Raw genomic sequence first — 25,823 nt, forward strand, 5'->3', positions numbered from 1 at the left:
TTCCTTTCTCACTGCTTACCTGCCTGCCTCTAACAGCTCCATTTTCCTTTGTGATTGGCTTTTTCTAATGTATTGTGGATGAATATTAAAATCAAGTAATCGGGTTTACTAGAAAGGAGGAAATATGCCAAATGGGGAATTAGGAATCCCCCCTAGGAGAGCTCAGCATTTACTTTCATCCTTTGTCCGCCTTTTGCAGTAGAGGAAGTATGTATATATTTCTAGCCTCTTCATTGAATGGGGCCCTAACTTTCCCTGCCTTTCAGTGCCCTTTCTGTCAGCATCCCCTCTGACTCCTATATCTTTGTTCTTTCCTGGTCAGTACAGGTATGCCTTAGTTTATTGCTCTGCACAGGTGTTAGGTTTTTACAAATTGAAGGCAAGACTACTGCCTACATAAAGATTACAACTCGCTTTATTGCAAAACTTGCTTTAGTGCAGTGGTCTGAAACCAAACCCACAATAATCTCGAGGGATGCCAGTATTTAAAAGTGCTCAATCAAGTTTTTTCTCTCTGTAATCCCTGGACTCCAGATTCCCTTCGTTACTTTCTTACCTCTTCATTCATTTATGCATAGACTCCTTTAAAGACTTGTATATGCTGGTGGGGAGGAAATGAGGGACAAAAATACTATAAAATACTATAACACATGCAAAGTACAACAAAATGTAAACAGTAACTCCTTCCCTATCAATAATTACTTTAAATAGATTAAACTCTCCAATCGAAAGTCAGATTGGGAGAATGGATTTAAAAAACAATATAAAGCAACTTTCACTGAACAGCTCACTGGACTTGCTTTCACTGAACATTCCACTCTAATCTGGCTTCTCCCCTCTAGTCCATTAAGACTGCTCCTCTCTAGATCAGTGAGCTATTGACTATGGAGACATCTCACTCTCCTAGTTTTCTGGCAACTGGTATTTCTCAGTCCCTTTTACCATCTTCATTGTCAGGCTTACTCTGCTGGCTCATCAGACTCTGAAGCTTTCAAAAAAATACTGATTTTGCACTCTTGACTGAACTGTTTGAATTTGAACCTTTGAGGATGTGTCTGTGGAATCAGTTAGTTAACCCCATTGATACTCATTTAGGTCATGTTCATTCCTTTACTATTACAAACAGTGAGCATCCTTTTAATACATATGCTGGTGGGATAAGGATTAGGATAAATTTCTGTAACACGTGGGTATGCATGTGGTTTTTATTTTGATAGATATTGCCAGATTGCCCTGAAAAACACTAAAGAAACAAATGCTTTTTTGATTCTATCAAATGAAAAATGAATACAAGGTTCACATAAAACAAACAAATATTGGTTAAAGAGACAATTTTAAAAGACACAATTTCAGAAGCAGTACTCTTCCTAAATTACATAATTATATCTTGGCTAATACCAGTTATAGACAGGTAAGACAATAGATCCCTTATGAATGTACATGTATGGATTTTTTTAAACCTGTTTCTTGTACTATATATTTAATAAGCTATCAACTTGTACCATTTTTTAGGAATAACTAATTTCTTAATAACTTACAATATTAATTAAATAAAGAATTGCTTTTGTTTATTTGAATAAAAGAATGTCTACAAATTCTAGTATCTTGAAATATAGTGAACATATATCTTACCTTTAAAAAAAAGTCTCACCATTTTAAGAACTTTTATCTCAGCTTTTGTCTTTTTTTTTTTATCAGACTAAACGTTTCTTTTGTTCTTTTGAGAGAGAGAGAGAGAGAGAGAGAGATGAAAAACATTAACTCATAGTTGTGGCACTTTAGTTGTTCATTGATTGCTTCTCATATGTGCCTTGACTGGGGGCTCCAGCCAAGCCAGTGACCTTGGGCTTCAAGGCAGCGACCTTTAGGCTCAAGCCAGCTCCCCTCACTCAAGCTGGCGACCTCAGGGCCTCGAACCAGGGACTTCAACATTCCAGATTGACACTCTGTCCACTGCACCACCACCATTCAGGCCTAAACATTTCTAATATTAATCTTTATCCTGCCACTGCTTTTTAATTATTTTAATGGTTCTTTCTGTGTCCACTTCTGCTCAGCGTATTCCAGGTGTGGGATGTAGTCTGGATTATGGAAGGGAGAGGGCATCTTGCTGACAGTTGGGCTCACCTAACTCCTAAAATTTTATTCCCTAGAATATGCTTGTTTTGCTTTAGGTTTCTATATAGCACAAAATAATTATTATTATAATTTACCTTTTAGTGTAGAAAAAATAAAGATGAAGGCATTAATTTCGTATGTTTCTACTGAAACATACACGAGTTTTATTAAGTTTTATAGTAAGGAATGGATTTTCAGACTATTAATTTACATCTTGATGGAAAACTAGGAAGACTAAAAATTTTGTTAGCCTTAAAACTAGTATTTTTTGTGTTCCCTAACATTTGGGAAAATGTTAAGAACTCTAATTACACTACTTTCAACACTGCAGAGTTTTTATTCAACCCTTCCTTGCGAGGTAAACGTTTGGCATTTTTTCAAATTAAGATATCTGGTTGTAGATGTAAATAGAAAAATAATTATCAAATTTTAACATGTTTACTATAGAAAAGTAAACCTAATTCAGGAGGAACAGGTAGACTTTAGATGGAGGCTAGAAACACCATTTCCAAATGCTACTTAAAGAAGTTGCCCCAACCAGTAGGCTTAAAAATTAGGAAACCTGAAATTTTCAGTTCTGCCTTTTTTCCATAGAAACTTTTAAGTAAAAAAAAAAGAGAGAGAATGGATAGCAGACAAAATGAAGGGGAAAAACTTCAAACCATCAACTGAAATAAAATAATTCTGCCTTTTTTCCATAGAAACTTTAAGTAAAAAAAAAAGAGAATGGGTAGTAGACAAAATGAAGGGGAAAAACTTCAAACCATCAACTGAAATAAAATATAATGCTGTAAATGTGGATAGAGAAACCGTGTCAGATGCTTTTGGCTTGCACCCTGATGAAGATTTTGACAGCACTGCACATGGAAATGATCTTGATGTGCTGCCATTTCATTCTTTGCTGAATGTAGCCAATTTAAACTGCTAGAATTTCTTGACATTTCTACTCTGGCATATCTGAGTCAGCATCTTGTTGCTGCAGCAGCTTAATTAAATTTGCCAGTTTGTGCCACAAGGACAGACATGTTCTCATATTCAGAGAGACAGCTGTGAAGCAGTATTGTTAAGAGTTGCGGACACAATACTGTTAGGTTTGAATATCTCTCAAGACATTTTCTAGTGAGAAATCAATTTGCTGTGATACATTTCTCCCAAGATCAGCAGTTAATATTCATTTTGTTAACCTAAAATATGCTTATTTTTATACAGTTATTGGAGAAACTTGAGTCACTAAGTATGTCTTTTTTTCACCTGTATTATTTTCAGAGCCAATCTAAGCATCCTTATTTTAATTTGCATAATTGCTTTCTCGTCTACTAACCGATCTCTTTTGATTAGTTTTCCATCCATAGTTTTTAGCTCTAAAAAAGTGGTCTTACATATATCCATTATTTTGGGACCCCGAGTCTTTTTCTAAAAATTTTGGAATTTTTACCATATACTAGTATTGTAAACTTGACTTAAAACAAGTCATTGTTAGTTTTGGATGGGGCTTAATTCACCCTCTGTCCAGATACAGAACTAGATTGGTGATTCTCAACTTTATCAAGCCAAAATTCTTCTATTTTTTATAAATATTTATAAGAAATAAGATACCTCCTTTACTAGCCTGAATTGAAATTCATAGATAATAATGGCCACAGATGTATTTAGAAATGATGTCCTAGATATATAAACATGAAATAAAAAGAAAAATAATTTATATTCCAATATGAATTTTGATATGTAAATGTCTAAATACTACTACTGCACTAGAAGATATAATTAAGTAGTCAGATGCACCAGCTAAAATGAATAAGGTTGAATTTACGAGAAGTAAGATAAACTATACCATAAAGCAGTGATTTTCAATCGGTGTGACTTTGCAGGGTAACCTGGACCCCTGTGCCCTGTATGTCCCTGAGGAGGAGATCAGGCAGCTGATGCAGCAGATGCTAGATGACTTTGGGCCACAGCACTATATGGCCATCCTGGGCCATCGACTTTACCCTGATGTGGACCCAGAGCATGTATGGGCCTTTGTGGATACCATGCACAAATACTCACATGTGCTTCCACAGACCTGGGCACACAAGAATTTTTAGAACATGAAATACCTATTTAGTCAGGAGCACTGACCTCTTTTCTCTTAGATTGTCAAATAAAAAAATAGCCAATATAACAATAGCCATCTGATATGGATGAATCAAAATTATACTTTTTTTGTCAGATTCTCAAAAAATATATATTTTGGTGTGCTGCAGAATTATAGTAATTAGTTATGTGTGCCATGAGATGAAAAAGATTGACAATCACTGCCATAAAGGAATTATAAGAAAATCAAAGAGAATAAAATGTATTGTTAATTACAGACCAGACTTATTTGTATATGATAACAGAAAATCTAAAGAGACCTTTGAAAGTTGTGCAGGATACTACCATACATTACAGGCAAGTAGTGTTTCTCACCATTAAATGCCTTTCACTTTTTTCTCTCTTTTTATGACAACCCAGAGCCACCCACAGGCTTCCAAAATGCCCTCAGGGAATTAATGCTGTCACAATCAAGAATCATTGTTCTAGATATTTCATGCCTTTCTCCTCTCTCCCTTTTAATCCCTGATCTTAATGTCTTTAGGGTTCTTCTCAGTCACCTTATTCAGTGTGTTCAGTTTGAAAACTTGAGATCTCCGTAGTCACGTTGAACTGATGTACATATTTACTTTGCTTCCCCATTCACTTGTCTAGTCTACTTGATTGTAAGGTCCTAGAGAATAGAGATTGTATCATGCTCAATGTTGGTTGTATCTCCAGTACCCAGTATAGGGCTGGCACATGGTAGTCACTCAATAAATATTAATGAATGGAGGAATGAAGAATGAATCAATAGACATCCATCTTTCTCATTACTTTTCCTTCCTCCTCTTGGATTCTCATCATTGTTTAATTTGGAACCAACTCATAGGAAATAGTTATTGTCATGGAAATTAGAATTATTGAGGCTACTGAAGTGTGTGTGTGCATGCGTGCATGCATGTGGGCATGCACATCCTTTAAAATATTAAAAATGTAGGTTACAGCAACTGAATATCAGGAATAAAGACATGAACAAGATAAAATTTTGTATTCTAATACCTTAATTGTAATGGTAAATGATATTTTAAAATAAATTATGGGTAGCATTTCATAAACAAATACAGTAACAGGTTCTCTAGCTTCACATTCCAGTGCATTTCATTATACATATACCAAGATTTCTCTTCTGCATTCATACGAAGCATAAACAAGTTTCCATGGATTTAGCCAAGTGCATGAGTGATAGAGGATTATATGACTTTCCTGAAACCACCATTGCTTTTATAAACTATATCACACAGTTGGAATTTTCTTTTTGATTCTTGAGATAATTAAAGCAGAGAAAACCGGAGAATTAGAATTTCAGAGAATTGGTTTTCAAGCTTGTGACCATATCATATCCTGTTCTCTGTGGTTTTTGTTCATCGTATTAACTGACATATCTTCCTGAAGAATTTAAGCAATATAAAACAACTAAAATGGAAACATGAAATACCTGTGTATATAATTGGCAAGAGCAATTGACCTCTCTTCAGCAGAGGGAAAAAACTTCCAAATTGAATAATTTGTCTAAAGATTATGCCTCTTTCTTGCCATCAGGTAATTGAAGGTAAGCTAGTAATGCAGTCCTATCCTGCAGAATGCTTAATTTATACCAAATAGCCAAACATCAAAATGCAGGTGTTAAAGTTAGATAATAATTCAGAATTTACTTACTGTGTTAATCACTCTGTATTCTCTCTGGTGATTAAGAATCATGAAGTTCCATGATAGTAATCTTTTTGTGAAAAAGCACATATTTGTAAATTGTATTTTTTTTCCCCCAGACGTATAGGAGAAAATTTGAATGCCTCAGGAAGTTCTGTGGAAAATGAGCTGGCAGTTAACTCAGCAACTCAAGCAAAGGAAAAAGTTAAAACCACAGTTGGAATGGTTCTTCTTCCAAAACCAAGAGTTCCTTATCCTCGTTTCTCTCGTTTCTCACAGAGAGAGCAGAGGAATTATGTGGACTTGTTAGTTAAATATGCAAATATTCCTGCTAATTCCAAAGGTATTGGAATAAATAAAAATGACTACTTGCAGTACTTGGTATGTATTCTCTTCTTCAGCTTCAGTGAAAAATATTTAAAAGTTAAGAAATACTTTAAATTTGCTTTTATGTTTTTAGGTACAATCATAGTTACAAAAATTGAAAACTTAAGAAGTTTAATTGATGGACAAATTGGTGCTTTAATTCTTTTGTTGATGCTGATATACAGTTCAGGCATTTTGCTCTAGTTCTGAGCATATTTCTCTCCAGTTCATCTTAAATACTAGCAGTAGAGCTTTACATAGATCAGTGAAATAATTTAAAATTTTTGTTTATTACTTTAAGTAGTTTCCAAATTCTCAACTATAGTATATAATTATACTATATTGAATATCACTGTTGCAAACTCTTTGTTCATAACTCTGATTGTTTCCTTAAGATAAAATTCTTAAAACTGCCATATCACTGCATGTTTTTAAAGCTTTGATCTGCAATTACAATTGGTTAAATTTTTCTGCAAAAGTTTCAACCAGTTTTGCTTGTACCACTATTGTATGGAAGTTCTTTTTCCCAATATCTTCACTAATACTAGGCATTACCTTTTTCCCTCTAATTTTATGTGTTAGAAATGGTGATCCCTTCTTTTACATTAATTTACAGTAATTACTAATAAAAATAAGCATTTTTCATGTGTTTATAAGCCATTTCTGTTCCTTCTTTTTTCTTTTTCTTTTTTTTTTTTTCATTTTTCTGAAGCTGGAAACAGGGAGAGACAGTCAGACAGACTCTCACATGCGCCCGGCCAGGATCTACCCAGCACGCCCACCAGGGGCGATGCTCTGCCCACCAGGGGGCGATGCTCTGCCCATCCTGGGCGTCGCCATGCTGCGACCAGAGCCACTCTAGCGCCTGAGGCAGAGGCCACAGAGCCATCCCCAGTGCCCGGGCCATCTTTGCTCCAATGGAGCCTTGGCTGCTGGAGGGGAAGAGAGAGACAGAGAGAAAGCGCGGCGGATGGGTGGAGAAGCAAATGGGCGCTTCTCCTGTGTGCCCTGGCTGGGAATCGAACCCGGGTCCTCCGCACGCTAGGCCGACGCTCTGCCGCTGAGCCAACCGGCCAGGGCCTGTTCCTTCTTTTTTAAGTAGTGTATTCATTTTATTTGCTCATTTCTCCATTTGGGTGTTCTTTGTTTTTGTTAATTAAGAACATTTTATAAAATAAGCTTACTAATTCTAAAGGGTGTTGTACTGTTAGTCATTTGCTCTTCCGTTTTTGAGGAGTTTTTAGTAACAAATTAGTCATTGTTTAATAATTTTTAATTAACTTTTTCTTTGTGATTTTTGGTTTGGATACGATGCTTTTAAGTATTTTTTAAGTCCAAATTATTAGAGCAATGATTGAGGTGATTGTTTTTAACCAAGCTTCTTATTCTGCAACATGATTTTTTTTTTTAATTAGGATATGAAAAAACACGTGGATGAAGAAGTTACTGAATTCCTAAAGTTTTTACAGAATTCTGCAAAGAAATGCGCACAGGATTATAATATGCTTTCTGATGATGCACGGCTCTTCACAGAGGTAAAAATATCTAACATTTACTTAAACTGCCAAGTAATAGGCAATAGCATTTAAAATGTGTGATGACCTTGCCAAATGCATATGGAAATATCAGTATTATCAATTTAGAGACCAAATTGTATGTAGTTTTTTTTTGTCATGTGTTTAAATAATAAAAATACTGTGCTAACCCCTCAAAATCATGTATAAATACTATAGTATACTTTCTTTTCTTTTAATGATCCAATTATTGTATTTGAGAGTTATATTTTACTCACATGGATGGTTTGCTCTTAGATACACTGATTTCTCTTGTGAGAGAGAATGAGTGTTTAAGGAGTTAACTTAATCACTTAAAATGTGAATGGCCCCTGTCTGGTACTTTATGTATAGGACATTGTCCGTAATGGCAATGTCACAGATCACGCCCCGGGTTGAGCCCAGGGTCTCTGATTCCAGGGGCTTTGCTCAATTCTGGGGGGCAATGGCTCGACCCCTGAGGGCACTGGTCAGGACACATATGAGAAGCAATCAATGACATAACTAAGTCGAATAATGAGTTGATACTCTTCTCTCTCTCTTAAGAAAAACAATACAAATTTTAAAAGAAAAGGAAATAAATCTGAATGGTCCTATGAAACTTAGTCACATAAATTTATATTTATTATCTGCATGGTAACCAACCACCAAATGATAAATTTCAACTGTAAATTCATATTTTTAATGTTAATCATACATGTAAATTTATTAGCAAAGCATATAAGTTACTGTTATTCAGTGGGCCTGGGAGAAATTTAGAATAACCTACTTAAATAGTTCCTACTAATATGTGCAATTGGTCTTTGAACAACATAAGAGTTAGGGTTGCCAACCTCCATGTAGTTGAAAATTTATATATATGATAACTATTCACTCTCCAAAAACTTGACTACTAATAGCCTTTTGTTAACCATATGTAAACAGTAGATTAACACATATTTTGTATGTTACATGTGTCATATACTGTATTCTTACAATGAAGTAAGCTAGAGAAAAGAAAATTTTACCAAGAAAATCATAAGGAAAAGGAAATACATATAGTGTTTATTGAAAAACTATCCACATATAAGTGGCCCTGTGCAGTACAAACCCATGTTGTTCAAGGGTCAACCATATTACTCTAGTAGAGTTAATCTACATACACCAACACCAGTCTGGATATATTTTAAGCCTTTAAAAACTGGTCACTATAAGGCCCTGGCCAGTTGGCTCAGCGGCCTGGCGTGTGGGGGACCTGGGTTCGATTCCCGGCCAGGGCACATAGGAGAAGCGCCCATTTGCTTCTCCCCCCCCCCCCCCTTCCTCTCTGTCTCTCTCTTCCCCTCCCGCAGCCAAGGCTCCATTGGAGCAAAGATGGCCCTGGTGCTGGGGATGGCTCCTTGGCCTCTGCCCCAGGCGCTAGAGTGGCTCTGGTTGTGGCAGAGCGACTCCCCGGAGGGGCAGAGCATCGCCCCTGGTGGGCGTGCCGGGTGGATCCCGGTCGGGCGCATGCGGGAGTCTGTCTGACTGTCTCTCCCCATTTCCAGCTTCAGAAAAATACAAAAAAAAACAAAACAAAACAAAAAAAACTGGTCACTATATACAACAAGGTGAAACACTTAATACTATTGAACCGTGTGCTTAAAAATGGTTAAGATACTAAGTTTTATGTGTATTTTATTATAAGTTTTAAAAAATGATCACTATAAATTGGGGGACAGCAGAGGGTATTAGTTTACTGGGTTTTTTAAAAACACATTTTAAGGTGAAATTCTGTTGTTATATGAACCAGAAGAATGATTCTGTTAAATAAAAGAATTACTTTTTTATTTTCTCTGAACCTAAAGGTGATATACTCAAACAGCGTCATATTTTTCTATATGGAAGAGAAACTGTACCTGTTCCTGTTTTAATAGTGCCTTTGAAAGGATCAGAATGGTGGTGGTATAGCCCCTCATTTCACTGGTTTAAAATGTCTTCTTATCTCACTCAGGAAGAGACAGTCTACAAAGATCACACCCTCACTGAATTGCCTTGTCACCATGGACGTGTGGGTCACTTTCCCGATTCTATTCTATTCCATTAATCTGTACATCTGACTTTATGCCAGTACCTCCTGGTCTTGTAGTAAGTTTTGAAACCATGTGGTAGAAGTCCTGCAACTTTATTCTCTTTTGTTTTTTTTAACTGTTTTGTCTCTTATTGTCCTTTGCATTTCCATGTAAATTTTGGTATCACCTTGTCAATTTCTACAAAGAAAGCTAGGTGGGATTTTAATTGAGATTGCTTTGAATCTATAGAACTTGTATTTTACAAATATCTCTTAAAATAGTGTTTAACTAGATTGCCTTTTATTCTTTAAATAAAATCTGATCATCTCTTGACTTTTAATTAGAAAGTTTATTCATTTACATTCATTTTGATAATTGATGTATATGGACTTGCTTGTGATTTCTACTGTCTTTTTCTAAACTTTTTTGTTCTTTTACTTTTTTTTCCCCAGGGGATTGACTCCTACTCCTTTCCCTTCCCTTCCCTTCCCCCTCTCTATTGACTTAGCATTTATGCATTGATTTAGTTTTTTGTTCTCTTAGTGGTTACTCTTGCATTTTTACAATGAATTTTCCCCATTCTTGAATTACCTTGTTACCATTGATGTGTGGGTCATTTTTTAAACTCTTATTCTGTTCTGTTAATCTATATACCCACAAAGATCATAGAGCATTTTGACTTTCATCATATCCTCCTGACTGATATTCTTGTTTTAATGCTGTCTCTTTTTAAAACCTACCTACATTACTATTATATAAAATGTTTAATTCATCTAAAATTTTTGACTTTTTTGTATTTTCATTTATTCCTTAAATCTACAATCTGAGATCCTCTTCTTTACTCCTGAAATGCTGTTATGTTCTACATGGTCCTTTGATGAAGGTCTCTTGGTGATAAACAATCCATTTTTTAATCTGGAAATATTTTTATTTTGCTCTCATTCTAGTAAGATAGTTTAATTCTATACATAATTGTTAAGTTGACAGTTTGCTTTATTTACCAACATTTGAAAATAAAAGTCTACCTTTTCTGGCTCATTTTATTGCTGTTGAAAAGTGTTATCTGTTTCAAGTCATTCCTTGTAGGGAATCTATCTGTCTTTGTTCTTTATTTTTGATGTTTTACTGTTTCAATGTGATATGCTTTTTTTTAAATCCTACGTGGTTCATTATGTTTATCTGTGAATTCATATCCTTCATCAGTTCTGGAAAATTCCCAGCCATTTTCAGTTATTGCTTTTTCATTTTCTCAACTCTGTCTCTCTGGGATTCCAAAATCCTAAATTGGAACTCAGTTTGTCTTCATTTTCTTTCCCTCTCACTCTGTCTGTCTTTTTTTTTTTCCTGTTGTGGTAAAATATATATAACAAAATTTATCATTTTGACCATTTCTAAGAACAATTAAATGTCATTTAATATATTCACAGTTGTGAGCGTATGTGTATGTCTACCATCCATCTCCAGAACTTTTTTATCTTCCCAAACTGAAACTCTGTACTTATTAAATAGCATCATTATTTCCCCATCCCCCAGCCCCTGACAACCATTATTCTCCTTTCTCGCTCTATGCATTTGACTTCTCTAAGTACCTCAAATACAATATTTGTCCTTTTGTGATTGGCTTATTTCATTTAACATTGTCATGTTGCAGTATGTGTCAGAATTTTCTTCCTTTTTTAAAAATTTTTTAAGACACATGACATACAATTTACCATCTTAACCATTTTTAAGTGTGAAGTTCAGTAGTATCAAGTATATCCATATTGTGCAGCCAGTCTCAAGAACTCTTCATCTTGTAAAACTGAGATTTTATACATTCTGAACTGCTTCTACTCCATACTCTGGCACTAGATTTGTGGGGTTTTAGGGAGTTTGTTTTTTGTTTTTTTGTTTTTTTTTTCTGAAGCTGGAAACGGGGAGAGACAGTCAGACAGATTCCCGCATGCGCCCGACCGGGATCCACCTGGTACGCTCTGCCCACCAGGGGGTGATGCTCTGCCCCTCTGGGGCGTCGCTCTGTTGCGACCAGAGCCACTCTAGCGCCTGGAGCAGAGGCCAAGGAGCCATCCCCAGCACCCGGGCCATCTTTGCTCCAATGGAGCCTTGGCTGTGGGAGGGGAAGAGAGAGACAGAGAGGAAGGAGGGGGGGGGGTGGAGAAGCAAATGGGCACTTCTCCTATGTGCCCTGGCCGGGAATCGAACCCAGGTCCCCCACACGCCAGGCCGACGCTCTACCGCTGAGCCAGCCGGCCAGGGCCTAGGGAGTTTTTTTCTCACACCAACAAATTCTTCAACCTTCCAGACAGTAATCCTAGGGTTCCCATGAACCCCTTTCCTGGGTTAATAATTTTGCTAGAATGACATTCTGAACTCAGGAAAGTACTAAGTACTAATTTCAGTTTATTATAAAGGCTACAACTTGGGATCAGCCAAATAGAAGAGAAATGCACAGGACAAAGTAAAGGGGGAGGAGGCTAGAGCTTTCATGCCTCTCCAGGCATACCACCCTTCTATCACCTCCATGTGTCCACCAGGAACCTCTCTGAACCCCGTTGTTGAGGGTTTGTTACTGATGTTTCACTGTGTTAGCATGGTTGATTAAATCATTGGTTATTTGTGACACTTAGTCTTCAGCCCCTATCCCCTACCTGGAGGTCAAGAGTGGGGCTAAAAGTCCCAACCTCTAATCATGCCTTAGTCTTTCTGGCAGCCACCACTATCTTGAACCTCTCTAAGGGCCACTAGTCATCTTATTAGTATAAGGAAGACATTTATCTCACTCAGAAGATTCCAGATGTTTTAGGAACTGGGAGTCAGGATCCAGGGACAAAGGCCAAGTATATATTTTTTATTATCAACCATTAAACAATAATTCCTAATTGTTCCTTCCCCCCAGCTCTTGGCAACCACCATTTTACTTTCTGTCTCTGAATCTGTCTGTTTCATATGCCTCCATATAAATGGAATCATAGAGTATTTGTCTTTTTGTGACTGGTTTGTTTTATTTATTTTTCTTGATTGATTTTAGAGAGACAGAGGATGGGTGTGGGGGGGGCAAAGCATTCATTTGTTGTTTCACTTAGTTGTGCATTCATCGGTCACTTCCAGTATGTGTCCTAATTGAGGATGGAACCTGCACCCTTCATGTTTTGGTATGACTTGCTAACTGACTTAGCTCCGCAATCAGGGCCGTGACTGGCTTATTTTAGTTAGCATAATTTCTTCAAGAATCATCTGTTATAGCATGTGTCTGAATTCTCTTCACCGTATATATATAATATATATATTTTATATATATATAAAACTTTCCCACTAATTTGAGTTAGAGGAAGGAAGAGAGAAAAAAGCATCAGCTCATTTCACTTAGTTGTCCCATCTTGTTATATACTCATTGATTGCTTCTCATACATGCCCTGACTGGGGGTAGAACCTGCGACCTCTGGAACACAAGGTTGACACTTGATCCACTGAGCCACCAGCCCAGGGCCTGAATTTCCTTCATTTTTAAGGCTGAATAAATATTCTATTGCATATGTATGAACATTTTATTTATCCATTCATACATTGATGGACAACTTGGGTTGCTTCCACCTTTTGGCTATTGTGAATAATGCTTCTGTGAACGTGGATGTACAAGTAGATGTTCAGATCTCTGTTTTTCAAAGACTAAATAAACTAGACTCATGTTCATAGACTCATGTTCAGCCCCTACCTGATCTCAACTGTTTGAGGCATTTCTCCTCAAGCCAGCTCACCTTTCATGGGTTTTCTTACTATTCACTGCTCCTGTTTCTCCTCACTCTAGGTCAGTGGTTCTCAAAGTGTGCGTCAGGGCGCACTGGTGTACCCTAGAAGATTTCCAGGTGCACCCCATGGTATTCCAGAGAAATATGTGCCTGTTGGGGACCAAAAAAACCAACAGGTTTTGGAGTTTAGATTTTTGGGGGACAGGGATGTGATGAATTGGCTGTAAGCTGACAGTCTGCCCAACCCCCCACCTCACTTGCTTGAGTAGGTTGCAAAAGGCTGTTAAGCTGTGATACTGGATTGTATACACTACCCCCCATGTTCCCTGGAAAGACTGGAGGCAAGTTTTTATCCTTTGTTTGGTGTAAAGTTATATGTATGGTGGGGGTTTTCTGTACTCAGCACAATTAAGAGTAAAAAGAGAGGAATTCTTCAATGTATTGATGAGGAAATTAGAGTTTACCTTTCAAATATATGCCCAAATATTGAAGAAATCTCTAGGACACATCAGGCTCATGTTTCTCATAAACACAAGGATGAAAAAACTTAACACATTTGCGCCAGGACCTGCTGAATTTACTAAATCTTACTAAGAATGTATCTATATATATAAGAAGATAACTTTTTTGTTGTTTTTTTTTTTTTAACCCCTCTTTTTTATAAATTCTAAAAAGCATAACTCAAAAAATGTAACATAAAATTATTTTTAATGTCAGAAAAAATTTAATTTTGTATTTATTTTGTTTACCAGAAAAGCACGCTTGGACTTTATATTTTTTCCTTAATATTTGACTTAATTATTATAACATATTTCTCAGAAATTTGTATATAGTGTGCTTACAATTATTTGTAAGATTTCAATGTGCCTTGACTTCAAAAAGTTTAAGAACCACTGCCCTAGGTATTTGGGTTTTATTTATTTATTTACTTATGGTCCTTGGATAGTCTCCTTGGCTTTTTATCATTCCCTATAATGCATAAAAATTGTTAGTTGTAATTTATCCAGAGTCTCATGTTATTTGGATAGGAGTGTTCTTCAGGAAACCTACTCAACCATACTGCCAGAAGTAGTATCTATTACTTTTTTGAATCTCAAACATGTATGTTATCTATATACATGAAAAGTGACAAAGTACTGCTCTTTCCAGCAACATGGATGGGTCTCACGAGTATCAGGGATAAGTGAAATAAGCCAGACAAAAGGACAAGAACCATATGATTTCACTCACATATGAAGCAGAAAATAACCAAACAAACTCACATATACATTATGGTTGTTACCCGAGGAGAAGGGAGTGCAAGGAAGAAGAGGATAAAAAGGGGGTCAAGTAAGATCCTGGCCAGTTGGCTCAGTGATAGAGCATTAGCCCAGCATGTGGAAGTCCCGGGTTCAATTCCCAGCCAGGGCACACAGGAGAAGCACCCATCTGCTTCTCCACTCTTCCCCCTTTCCTTTCTCTCTATCTCTTCCCCTCCCATAGCCAAGGCTCAATTGGGGCAAAGGTGGCCTGGGCACTGAGGATGGCTCCATGGCTTCCGACTCAGGTGCTAGAGTGGCTCTGGTTGCAGTGGAGCAATGCCCTAGATGGGCAGAGCATCGCCCCCTGGTGGGCATGCCAGGTGGATCCCGGTTGGGCACATGGGGAGTCTGTCTCTCTGCCTCCCCGGTTCTCACTTCAGAAAAATACAAAGAAAAATTTAAAAACATTTTTTTAAAAAGGAGATCAAGTATATGGTGACAGAAGGAGACTAGACTCAGTGGTGAGCACACAGTGCAGTATACAGATGCTGTATTATAGAATTGTATACCTGAAACTTACATAGTATTAACCAATGTAACCTCAATACTTTTAATTTAAAAAAAATGTATGATACCTTTTTTTCCCCTTGGCCCAAATAAAATGTAGGGAGATAGTCATTTTCACCTATCTTTGTAATGATAGATCTGTACTGTATACATGGTGTTTCTGTTTCTTTCAAGTTATTTTGAGTGTTAGATAACATTCAGGGTGTGAACAAAGGGTAACAACCTGAATCTCTTTTTTTTTTTTTTTTTTTTTGTATTTTTCTGAAGCTGGAAACGGGGAGAGACAGTCAGACAGACTCCCGCATGCGCCCGACCGGGATCCACCCAGCACGCCCACCAGGGGCCACGCTCTGCCCACCAGGGGGCGATGCTCTGCCCCTCTGGGGCGTCGCTCTGCCGCGACCAGAGCCACTCTAGCGCCGGGGGCAGAGGCCAAGGAGCCATCCCCAGCGCCCGGGCCATCTTTGCTCCAATGGAGCCTTGGCTGCAGGAGGGGAAGAGAGAGACAGAGAGGAAGGGGGGGGGGTGGAGAAGCAAATGGGTGCTTCTCCTATGTGTCCTGGCCGGGAATCGAACCCGGGTCTCCCGCACGCCAGGCCGACACTCTACCGCTGAGCCAACCGGCCAGGGCCCAACCTGAATCTCTTAACCTTTGTTCACTCTTAGCTGTTTTTCAAAGACATATAATTAGTTTAAAAACCTTTTTAAATTAAATGTATTAAATAACGTTCTTTTAGTTGCTTAATAACTACCAGTTGTGAAATACTTTTGATAATATATAATGTACGGAGTATAGGTATAAAACTGTCTTAGATTTTCCTTTGACTCTTTCTCTTGCCATAATTACTGAATTAAGAGAAACTCAGAAGCACTATGGCATCCAGTAGTTTTACCATGAAATATGTTCCAATAACTATCTAACCAGAATAGTCTTGATGTCACATAGTTCTTATATATTGCTTTAATTTGCATGTTCAAATTCCTTCCATAGGACAGGAATGTTAGGGAAGAAAGTTAACTAATATTATAAGTGAAGAACAAAGATACGTTGTTCTGAGTTTGCAGTTGACTAGTGTTGTTTTTTTTTAACTTTTTCATATTAATCTGCATCTGCCTTATTTGCAAGTAGTATTTCAATTAAATATTAAGGGCAGTATTGAAAAGCGTGAATGGAGTGGGAAAATGTGAAAGATAGCTCAGAGTAAGGATTAAGAGGGGAAAAGGGGGATATGAAACTATAGATGAAAAGATATACTGTACTAAAGTTACTGATTTGTAACGACACATTTTACAAGTGTCTGAAGGGAAAGGAGATACACATATATGTAGTATAAAGACATGCTTATTGGTAAGGGCCTTTTTTGGTGTAAAATATATTCTGAAAGTTTCAGTTCAGGTTCCTTGACAAGAAGAAAAAATACTTATCTTAGAAGATAATGTCTGTGTATTTTTTAAGTATAATCCCCCACTCCCACCCAAAACTGCTATTCAAGTTATCTACATGTTATCACAAGTGGTATATAGATCCTGCTTATATAAAGCTATGTTTTATTTCCTTCCTGATTATATTTTCTGGTAAGTTATTCATATTTTGAAAACAGTTTAGAGAGAAGAAACTACTCCAAATATGAATTAATTATATTTCTCATTATTTTTTAGATTGTAAATAAGAATAACATGTAAGATAACTACTTTGTTAATTCCTTGTGCTTGGGAATCTTTTTAGTATATTAAACTTATCTATTTCTATTCATATAACTGTTTTTATTACAATAAAGTATGTTGAAATTTTCATGTGGTTTTATTTCCTTGTCATTTAGAAACTAAGTCTTTATTTAATTTTAAATTTTAATATAGTTGCTAATTAAAGTATTAAATATTAAATATAAGTATTTTAAGAAATTAGGTTTAAAAGAATTGTTATGAAAAACAAGAGATTAAATTAAATAATATACAGTATACCTGGATTGTTAGAAGTTTGATTAATGAAATGAGGCTATAATTGAAATGAATAGTTATATAGTCAATGTAACTAAGTTATTTTTGTTGGATTATGAGAGATGTACAATACAGATGAATTTCTCTTGGTTTTTATTTTCTAGCAAATTTTAAAAGCTTGCATTGACCAAGTGAAAAAGTATCCAGAATTCTATACTCTCCATGAAGTCACCAGTTTAATGGGATTCTTCCCATTCAGAATAGAGATGGGATTAAAGTTAGAAAAAACTCTTCTCGCTTTGGTAAGGTTTACCATGGGAAAGTATATACTTATTTTTGTTTGAAACATCATATGTATTTCACATAGACAACATTTGAATGAGATACAACTTTGAAAATATACGGTAAATGTGTCCTTTTTAATTTTTTATTTATTTTTTTGTGACAGAGACAGAGAGAGGGACAGATAGGGGAACAGACAGACAGGAAGGGAGAGAGATGAGAAGCATCAATTCTTCATTGTAGCACCTTAGTTGTTCATTGATTGCTTTCTCATATGTGTCTTGACCAGGGGAATTCAGCTGAGCCCAGAACCCCTTGCTCAAGCCAGTGACCTATGCGCTCAAGCCAGCGACCTTGGAGTTTTGAACCTGGGTCCTCCACATCCCAGTCTGACATTCTATACATTGTGCCACTGCCTAGTCGGGCTATGTCCTTTTTTTTTTTTTTTTTGTATTTTTCCAAAGTTAGAAGTGGGGAGAAAGACAGACTACCGCATGCGGCCGACTATGATCCACCCGACATGCCCATCAGGGGGCAATGCTCTGCCCATCTGGGGCATTGCTCCGTTGTGGCTGGAGCCATTCTAGCACCTGAGGCAGAGGCCATGGAGCCATCCTCAGCGCTTGGGCCAACTTTGCTCCAGTGGAGCCTCGGCTGCGGGAGGAGAAGAGAGAGAGAGAGAGGAAGGAGAGGGGGAAGGGTGGAGAATCAGATGTGTGCTTCTCCTGTGTGCTCTGCCCAGGAATTGAACCCTGTACTTCCATATGCCGGGCTGATGCTGTACCGCTGAGCCAATGGGCCAGGGCCCCTTTTTTACTTGATGTTTTAAAAAATGTCACTACTCACTTTATTTTCTTAGTTCCCATCTTAATGTTACTGAATATAAGCAGGAACCCCACCCTCTTTCTTTGTTTTTTTTTAAGAGATTTTATGCACAATCATACTGCAAGGAAGTGTACGTGAAGAGGATATTTTAGAGTTTATACTATACCCTATGATGATTTGTATCTTATAAAATGAGAGTTTAGAATTTAAAGTGGCAGGGGATATTCCTTGTCTTGGAACCTTTTATATATATTTATATATATATATGGTAGTTGTCAACAAAAACATGAAAGTCTTGATTTAAGAAGGCACTAAATTTGACATTTGCATTCAGTAGAATAAAGAATTTTAACTTCAAAGTTCTATATGATAAGAGGATACTTAGAGAAAAATACGTCAAGATTTTTGCAATAGTCTTTTTCTTTTTCTTAGGGTAGTGTGAAATATGTGAAAACAGTATTTCCCTCAATGCCTGCAAAGTTGCAGCTCTCCAAAGATAATATGGAGACACTAGAACAGACAGCTGCCGCTATGCATTATGTAAGTACAAAGGTGGTTCGGGATCTCTGTGAGTAATCCTCTATACTTCATAAAGTACATGCAATCTGATTCTTCTAAAGTCCCTTTACTGAATTTACTTTTTTTTTGGTATTTATTAAAGAAGTTTCATAAGTATATTGAAGTAACAAGTTATATGTTGTTTTTCAGGATATTAGTAAAGATCCAAATGCAGAGAAGCTTGTTTCAAGATATCAGCCTCAGATAGCTCTAACTAGCCAATCATTATTTGCTTTATTAAATAATCATGGACCAGAGTATAAGGAACAATGGGAAATTCCAGTGTGTATTCAACTAATACCTGTTGCAGGTTTGTGATTTGCCATGTCCGGTAATTCTCTTAACAGGAGTTGGAACAGTTCTATTTCAGCTGTCTGTACATAGGTAGTCATTTGTCAAATACAAAAATCTAAGTGTTGTTTTAAGGAGGATGTAAGTTTGACATTTACATTTAATAGAACTTTTTAAATAGTGCTACCATAGAATGTACTTTCATAGATAAATGTGCAGTTAGATCTACAGAACCTAAACTCATGTTCAGGGTGAGAGGTATTAGAGAAATAATTAGTTTTGGGTGACCAAGGCTCTTCTATCTTTCAATGAAATGAAAGGAATGTAGTACTTTAGTAGACAACCTCAAATGGGTGAGTTTCCAAGACTTATTTACTTGTCTGTTACTGGAATTCAGAATTAAAATAGGTCTAAACTTATGAGCATAGGTCTGTCTGTCTATAGACAATACTTACACTTGCATTTAAATTTCTTTGTTCAAAAAATTACTCCCCTTCTGTTTTCATTCATACTTAATAATTTTTATTATCCTAGAATAAATATTATTATATGTAACAACATAATTATAATAAATGAAGGGACTGTATCTAATGAAACAAAACTACAAATAAAGTTAAATGTAAAATATTCTCTGTGGTAAAAATATCATCACTTTTTGAAAGCATAACCCTATAAGAACTGAGTATTAAAGATAGTAAAAGTATAACAATAAAGGCAGAAATTCTTTTAAAAAATTGTTAGAAAGAAAACATACTTTTCTTGCCAGACAGATTCTATAGTCCTTGGATCTCTGAGGGTCTTTAAAGACTTTCTTGTCCAGGGGTGGCAAATATACGGGATGTGTGTTACCACCTTCCTCTTGTATGTCTCTTTGTTTAGTGATCCTTCTGTCAGACACCCTGGTTTTTTTCTTTAAATATAACTACTAGAAACTAATGACCCCCTTCTGTTTCTGTTTTAAGGTTCAAAACCAGTTAAGGTAATTTATATTAACTCACCACTTCCCCAAAAGAAAATGACAATGAGAGAGAGAAATCAAATCTTCCATGAAGTTCCATTAAAATTCATGATGTCCAAAACTACATCTGTTCCAGTCTCTGCAGTATTTATGGACAAACCAGAAGATTGTATATCTGAAATGGATGTATGTAATGGTTTTTTTTTCTTAAGGGAATGTATTTGTTTATTCTATTGAAACCTAAAGTTTTATTACAAATATCTAAATGTAGTTGTTAAAAATCTAGGCTTGGCCCTGGCCGGCTGGCTCAGTGGTAGAGCGTCAGCCTGGTGTGCAGAAGTCCCGGGTTCGATTTTCGGCCAGGGCACACAGGAGAAGCGCCCATCTGCTTCTCCACCCCTCCCCCTCTCCTTCCTCTCTGTCTCTCTCTTCCCTTCCCACAGCCGAGGCTCCATTGGAGCAAAGATGGCCCGGGCGCTGGGGATGGCTCCTTGGCCTCTGCCCCAGGCGCTAGAGTGGCTCTGGTCGCAGCAGAGCGACGCCCCAGAGGGGCAGAGCATCGCCCCCTGGTGGGCAGAGCATCGCCCCCTGGTGGGCGTGCCGGGTGGATCCCGGTCGGGCGCATGCGGGAGTCTGTCTGAGTGTCTCTCCCCGTTTCCAGCTTCAGAAAAATAAAAATAAAAAAAAATAAAAAAAATAAAAATCTAGTCTTTAAGTTGAAACATAAAATTGAACCCCAGGTCAAGCTCGCCTTTAGGCAACTAATTTAACTTTTCTCAGTCTCAGGGTTTTTTTTCCTTTTTTAAAAGAAAGGTGATAATATCTGCTTGAGATTGTTGTAAGCATTAAGTTTGATATTACATGTAAAATGCTGGGCAAAGTACATACATTGTGTGTATGTACTAAAAACTCAGTCAATGATGGTAGTAATTGTGATGGTCATTTTATTTAATTGTTCTCATTTATATTTAAGATTTTTTAAGTATGAAAAGGAACAAGTGAATTTTGTACAAAAAGTATTTGGCCAGATTGTTAATCCTTTTCAGCTTACTTAGTAGCTGTGTGTCCTTAAGCAAGCTACATCTATGTAATTTGCTCATCGTAAAATGAGTATCATGATATTACCTAACTTACAGGATTATTTGGAATTAAATGAGTAAATACATGTAAAGCATTTAGAACATATTTGGCACCCCATAAATATTAGCTTTTATTATTTTGTGTATTTTAAAATATTTTTCCATGATTATTAAAGTAAGATATTCTGTTTATACCAAACTCTTACTTCTACAAATATTTATTGAGCAGATACTATTCTATGCACTGAGAATATAGCACTGAATGAAAATAAAGTCTCTTTTCTCTTGGAGCTTACATCATTGGCAGAGAGCACAAATAATTAACAAAACAATACCAAAAAAGCAGGTCATGATAAATGTTATGCAGAACAGTAGAGTAGGTTAAAGGAAAAGAATTAGAAATGTAACTATTTTATATTTTATATTCATGGTCAATAGACTTTTCCAAGGACGTGGAATATGAACATAAACTTGAATAATGTGAGAAAGCAAACAAAATCAGAAAATAAAATAGAAAAACAGTTATTACCTAAGAGCTCATAATATTTTAAGCATATTGGGCTTTTTTCTTTTATATTTGTTTATATGTTTTTCTGTTTGCTATTTTAGTCTTTTAATGTTTTTATTATGTATATATCATAAAGCACTTCCAACTATTCTTAAGTGTTTTTTTTTACAATTTTAAATCCAAAACTTACATTAAAATGAATGTCAGAAAGTAACAAGTATTATGAAGAAACATGAAGTAGGTTAAAAGAAATTAATGCTTGAAAATTTCAGTGAGGAACTGTAAACTTTTCAAAACTATAACATATTTGAAAAAGAACTGAATAAAAATTTTAAAGCTGAGCCTGACCAGGTGGTGGCACAGTGGATAGAGCATTGGACTGGGATGCGGAGGACCCAGGTTCCAGACCCCGAGGTCTCCAGCTTGAGTGTGAAATCGCCAGAGTGGACCCAAGGTCGCTGGCTTGAGCAAGGGGTTACTCGGTCTGCTGAAGGCCCACAGTCAAAGCACATATGAGAAAGCAATCAATGAACAACTAAGGTGTCACACAAAAACTGATGATTGATACTTTTCATCTCTCTCTGTTCCTGTCTGTCTGTCCCTATCTATCCCTCTCTCTGACTCTCTCTGTCTCTGTAAAAAAAAAAAAAAAATTAAAACAAATATATAGTAAGTAACATTAAGAATTCTGTAAAAGAGTTATTAGCACATTAGATAATGTTGAAAAGAGAATCAATAAACTGGAAAATGGTTCTAAAAAGACAATCCATAATGTAACAGACAGTAAGTAGAAAATATGGAGAATAGGGCAAGAGATAGAGAGGATATAGTGAAAATGTCTAACGTATGTACTTGTACCAGAAGGATGGTATAAAAGAGACTTTGGAACCAAATCAATACTTGCCAAGAAAAAACTCTTAAAAGCCATCAAAGAAATAAAGGGCACATTACCTATACAGGACTGAGAGTTAGACTGGCAAATAACTTAACAACAATGGAAGCCAGAAGACATTGGAGCAATATATTGTGCTAAGAGAAAATAACCCGTTTACTAAAATTCTCTAACCAAATTAAACAAAAATATTTTTCATTAAAACTTGACTTTGCTACAGCAGCCCCCCTCTAATGGATATTCTTCAGGCATAAGGAAAATCCAGGTGGAAGGAAGAATGAAGAATAACAAAAATGAAGAAAATATGTGTAGGCTTTAAACTGTAGGCAACTGTGAGGGCACTGAAGAAGTTGAGAAATTTCTGAATGAACTGGGCCATAAGAACTCTAGAAATCAACCAGCTAAAGTCCCTTTTAAGACAAAAGCTTTTGCTAAGGAGAAAATACTGGTAGTCTATATTAAGTAGAACAAGAATATTGGAAGGTAAAGAAAAGTTTTCAGGTAACTGTAGGAGAGGGGAATAGAGGAACCAGATATCAGAAGGTGCTAAAGATTCACACATGTATGCACAAACCTACATGTATGCATGCTTTGTGGTAACAAGCACGAGCTTAGAGCCATGAAGCTAAGAAAGCTATCCTAGCACACACTAACACAAGATTGTTGGCCCATAGGAGCAAGAAAATCCATCTCATTTAAACATGAGGAACAGAAAAAGATTGTTGATGGAGGCTCTTTAAAAGGTATTAGAGGGAAATAAAACAATTCTCTGACATTTCTACAGTCAAGATATACCCACAAAAAATGAAAACTGTTCATCATAGAAATCTCACTTCTAGAAATGTAACTCAGAAATACAGCAGGGAAAGAAAAAAATGTATGTGCAAGGTACTCATTGTGGAAATAATCTACATGTCCTTTAATAGGGTATTGATTTAATAAACTACATTCTCAATAGCATACTAGGCAGCTATTAAAAAGAATGAGGAACTTGATGTGGAGTGGTAGACACACAATACAGTGTAGAGATGATGTGTTGTGAACCTGAAACGTGTATGTTAGCCAGTGTCACCCCAGTAAATTCAATAAGAAGAAAAAAGAATGAGGAAGCTCTGGATATGCAGCTATACAGTATATCCAAGATATTTTAAGTGAGAAAGGCAAGGAAGAAAACATTTTGGTTAATGCTACTTTTTTAAGGAAGGATTAATACTACACACACGTATTTGCATATATTGAAAAAAAAATACACAATGAAGAACAAACTAAAACTGGTGGATATGTTTAAACGGAGGAGGGATGGGACAAAGTAGAGGAGGCAGGATTATCAATTAGATTTATTTTATAGTTTTAACTTTGAGCCATAAACATGTCTATAGACACATTTAAAAATGTTATAAAAGATGCTAACTGGTTGGCTCAGTGGTAGTGTGCACCTGGTATGTGAATGTCTTGGGTTTGATTCCCGATCAGGCCACACAAGAATGGAGCCCATCTGCTTCTTCACCTCTTCCCCTCTCGCTTCTCTCTCTCTCTCTCTCTCTCTCCCTCTCTCCCTCTCTCTTTCTCTTCCTCTCCTGCAGCCATGACTCAACTAGAGCAAGTGGGCCCCAGGTGCTGAGCATGGCTCCATGGTGTCCACCTCAGGCACTTTGAGAAGAGTTCAGTTGCTGAGCAACGCAGCAATGCCCTGAATGGGCAGAGAATCGCCCTTAGTGGGCTTGCTGGGTGGATCCCAGTCAGGGTGCATGCGGGACTCTGTCCCTCCCTCCCCTCCTCTCACTGAATAAAAAAATGAATCAGTAAAAATTAAATAAAAATTTTAAAATGTTATAAACGCCAATCAAAGCTGAGTTGAAACAAATTTATCCACTGTATACCAACTTACAGGCTCAACCTGTCAGAGAAGAATTATTTTAAGTTATTAGAAATTTAGCAATTTGACTGGAGAGCCCTAAAGACTTATATCCTAAGTTCAGTAAGAACTGCCAAAAAATCTTAGCCTTTATTTAGAAAACATGCTATTATTAAAGATACTGCTATTTTTAATGCATTATATAGTGTGATAAAGCCAATAAGTAATTATGTTTATATTAGGAACCAAGAATTTCAACATAAAAAATACAAATGCCAATCAAAGAAGTTAAGAAAAGCCCTATAATAATACTGAAATTGTATCAAAAAATTGCCAGAGCTTGCCTGACCAGGTGGTGGCGCAGTGGATAGAGCATCGGACTGGGATGCAGAAGGACCCAGGTTCGAGACTCCGAGCACGCCAGCTTGAGTGCAGGCTCATCTGGCTTGAGCAAGAAAAAAAGCAGCTCACCAGCTTGGACCCAAGGTTGCTGGCTGCTCGAGCAAGGAGTCACTCGGTCTCCTGAAGCCCTGGTCAAGGCACATATGAAAAAGCAATCAATGAACAACTAAGGTGTCGCAACGAAAAACTGATGATTGATGCTTCTCATCTCTCTCCGTTCCTGTCTGTCTGTTCCTATCTATCCCTCTCTCTGGCTTGCTCTCTCTGTCCCTGTAAAAAAAAAAAAATTGCCAGAGCCAACTTGAAGGGTTTCCCATTTGCCAGCGATTTGTCAGTTTGACCATGAGGAAGGATGATGGCAATGAATTGAAACATGACATATGTTAAAATCCATGAATTCATAATAATACTTTACAAAAAGGACTAGGCACCTTTGGAGAATGCTAGTGCATGAAGTCATAAGTCTGAAAACTGATTTAAAAAAAAAGTATCAAGTATTTACCTTGCCTTTCCAGTACAAACTATATTTCAGGGTAATGAGAATATGACTATCATCATTTTGTAGCTCGTAATGGAATAGTGAATCTAGACAATGATCCTCACCAATGGCTGCTAAAATCATTAGACAATCAATGAGGAATTTTATAATGGATAGATTAGGTTTATGAAACTTGATGAACTAATAATCAATTGTAATGTCACAAGAAGAAAGATAACCAGACATCATTAGACTCCTGATTGAATTGGGAGTATACAATACCACAAATAACATGTTAAAAAATTGTACCTTAACCTGATCAAACTAGTAGATCATTTTAATAGGAAATTCTAAGGATATAAGAATGTGTTAAG

At 36.7% G+C, this 25,823-nt stretch overlaps 1 protein-coding gene across 3 annotated transcripts in view; it reads left to right on the forward strand.

Annotated features, from left to right (window-relative positions):
- ICE2 (interactor of little elongation complex ELL subunit 2) overlaps nucleotides 1-25,823 on the forward strand; it is a 63,686-nt gene that overhangs the window by 4,030 nt on the left and 33,833 nt on the right. For 2 of the 3 annotated variants that reach the window (XM_066388198.1, XM_066388197.1), the window contains exons 4-9: nucleotides 6,000-6,261; nucleotides 7,662-7,781; nucleotides 17,486-17,623; nucleotides 18,861-18,968; nucleotides 19,137-19,296; nucleotides 20,240-20,421. In XM_066388198.1, coding sequence (XP_066244295.1) covers nucleotides 6,000-6,261; nucleotides 7,662-7,781; nucleotides 17,486-17,623; nucleotides 18,861-18,968; nucleotides 19,137-19,296; nucleotides 20,240-20,421 — 970 coding nt within the window. The remainder of the gene's footprint in view (nucleotides 1-5,999; nucleotides 6,262-7,661; nucleotides 7,782-17,485; nucleotides 17,624-18,860; nucleotides 18,969-19,136; nucleotides 19,297-20,239; nucleotides 20,422-25,823) is intronic. The other variant, XM_066388199.1, reaches the window with a different exon arrangement.

Source organism: Saccopteryx leptura, chromosome 6, assembly GCF_036850995.1.
Source record: "Saccopteryx leptura isolate mSacLep1 chromosome 6, mSacLep1_pri_phased_curated, whole genome shotgun sequence".
Lineage (NCBI taxonomy): Eukaryota > Metazoa > Chordata > Mammalia > Chiroptera > Emballonuridae > Saccopteryx > Saccopteryx leptura.